Source organism: Bison bison, unplaced genomic scaffold, assembly GCF_000754665.1.
Source record: "Bison bison bison isolate TAMUID 2011002044 unplaced genomic scaffold, Bison_UMD1.0 scf7180017845476, whole genome shotgun sequence".
Taxonomy (NCBI): domain Eukaryota; kingdom Metazoa; phylum Chordata; class Mammalia; order Artiodactyla; family Bovidae; genus Bison; species Bison bison.
In genome coordinates this window covers 5,805-7,504 of record NW_011476049.1, presented here as the reverse complement: position 1 = coordinate 7,504, position 1,700 = coordinate 5,805, and the positions used below count along the sequence as shown (strand labels likewise).

The 1,700-nt window shown below is 61.5% G+C and overlaps 1 protein-coding gene across 1 annotated transcript in view; it reads right to left on the bottom strand.

Moving 5' to 3' along the window:
- The window catches only part of LOC104984927 (UV-stimulated scaffold protein A), a gene marked incomplete at its 5' end in the record, with an annotated part of 17,272 nt that overhangs the window by 9,797 nt on the left and 5,775 nt on the right, over nucleotides 1-1,700 (bottom strand). The window contains one exon of the mRNA XM_010834895.1: nucleotides 113-218. Coding sequence (XP_010833197.1) covers nucleotides 113-218 — 106 coding nt within the window. The remainder of the gene's footprint in view (nucleotides 1-112; nucleotides 219-1,700) is intronic.

The following is a 1,700-nucleotide window of genomic DNA, read 5'->3' as shown; positions in this document are numbered from 1 at the left end:
GACTGGGCACCCCTGAGGCGGGCCCCCCGCTCTGCGGGCCCAGGCTGGCCCCAGGCCCGCCCTCAGGGGCCGTGTCCTGAGGGCCCCCTCCCGGGCCCGTGCCGCTGCTCACCGCACTCAGGCCGCAGGTGCTCGGGGACACAGGCCTCGTAGCCCTCCTTCTCCGGGACCTCCACAAAGTCGTCCTCGTCTTCATCCTCGTCCCTGGGGGCTGCCGTCTGGGGAAATACCCCAAGCTGTGAGTGACAGCCACAGGCAGAGCCCCGGCCCCGCCTCCGGGTTGGGGCTCAGCGCTGACCACGTGGCCACATACACGGTCGCCCCGTTCCCTAAACTGCAGCGGCCCACACGCGCCTCCGCCAGCTGGCCTGCTGAGGCCCACGGACGGGCACGCTGCAGCCCAGGGAGCCCCACGGGCCCGCGGTCCTGGCCCTCCACCCAGCTCCAGCCAGACCAGAAGCATCGCCCCCGGGCTCCAGACACTGCGGCTGTGATCATGGCACTTCCAGAACGTCTCGTCCTCGAGAGCGGCTTGTTAAAAGGCCACTGAAGAGAAAGCCTCCCCTGGACGGGGCAGCCCTCCCTACTGTTCTCTGAGCCTGGATCCCCCAAGCCCCCCCACCCCGAGTCCAGGGCCCCGACATCCACTCCCCCCCAGCCCCCTCCCTGGTGGCACCCAGCTGGGCTGGAGCGGCAGGGACCCTGAGCGTGGGGGGCTCACTGCAGGGGGCAGGGCTCCTCCGGAAAACAGCTTGGAGGCGGCCTCGCACTCCCCCCACGCAACCTGAACCAGGGCTCAGCAGCCTACACGTCTCAGGGAGAGAGCCCCACGACAGGGCACGGGGCCCGTCCTTCCCAAGAGGGTCACCGTACTTATGTACCTGGGAGCTGGCTCACACGGCCAGCGCCGCCAGGAAACACCCAGAGTCTGAGGGGCCACAGCCCCAGGCCCAACTGCGGGAAACGTTGAGAGAGGAGATCGTGGCCGGGCTGATGCCCACTGGACTCTCACCCTCCCCTCCAGGGTCCATCCCAACAGCCAGGCCCTAGGGCACACGGCTGACCGGGGCAGACAGACGAGGGCCGGCCCGCCGACCCCAGGGCAGGCGGCTGGCCAGGCCACAGGCGCCCAGGACCCAAAGGCTGAGGAGCGGCTGGGAGGCCTAATCAGATGCAAATGCTCTCAGCTTGGGCGCGAGCCGCGACGCGCGTCTGGGAGGCACGGAGACATTAATCATTGGAAACTGTAATTTTTGTTATCAGTCTAACACTGATCAAAAGGGAAGCCTGTCTCCACCGCTGACCTGTGAAACGTCCCAATTATACTCTTTGGAAATGACAGGGGCACTTAACTCCAGAGCCGAGCAAATGACGACGATCAATCACGTTTGAATAACAATGAGCCGCGGACCTGAAAATTATTTTTGTATAGAATCTACCCAGGAATTTATGAAAGGTGGAGAGCAGCCCAAGGTTTTCGGGCATTACGGTCCCGGCTAGTGCCGTGCGTATCAAACACTAAACAGAATTTATGTGTTTTAATTTTCCAAAAGGTAGATGTGGACTGGGTGCTACAATGCATAACACACCGTGCCAGACTTTAAATATGGAGCTCATTTTCATAAAATATTATGCTTATTGCTCACACCCTTGAATTTCACCTGGGACTTTTATTAAATTTTCATTTCCTAAAAAACATT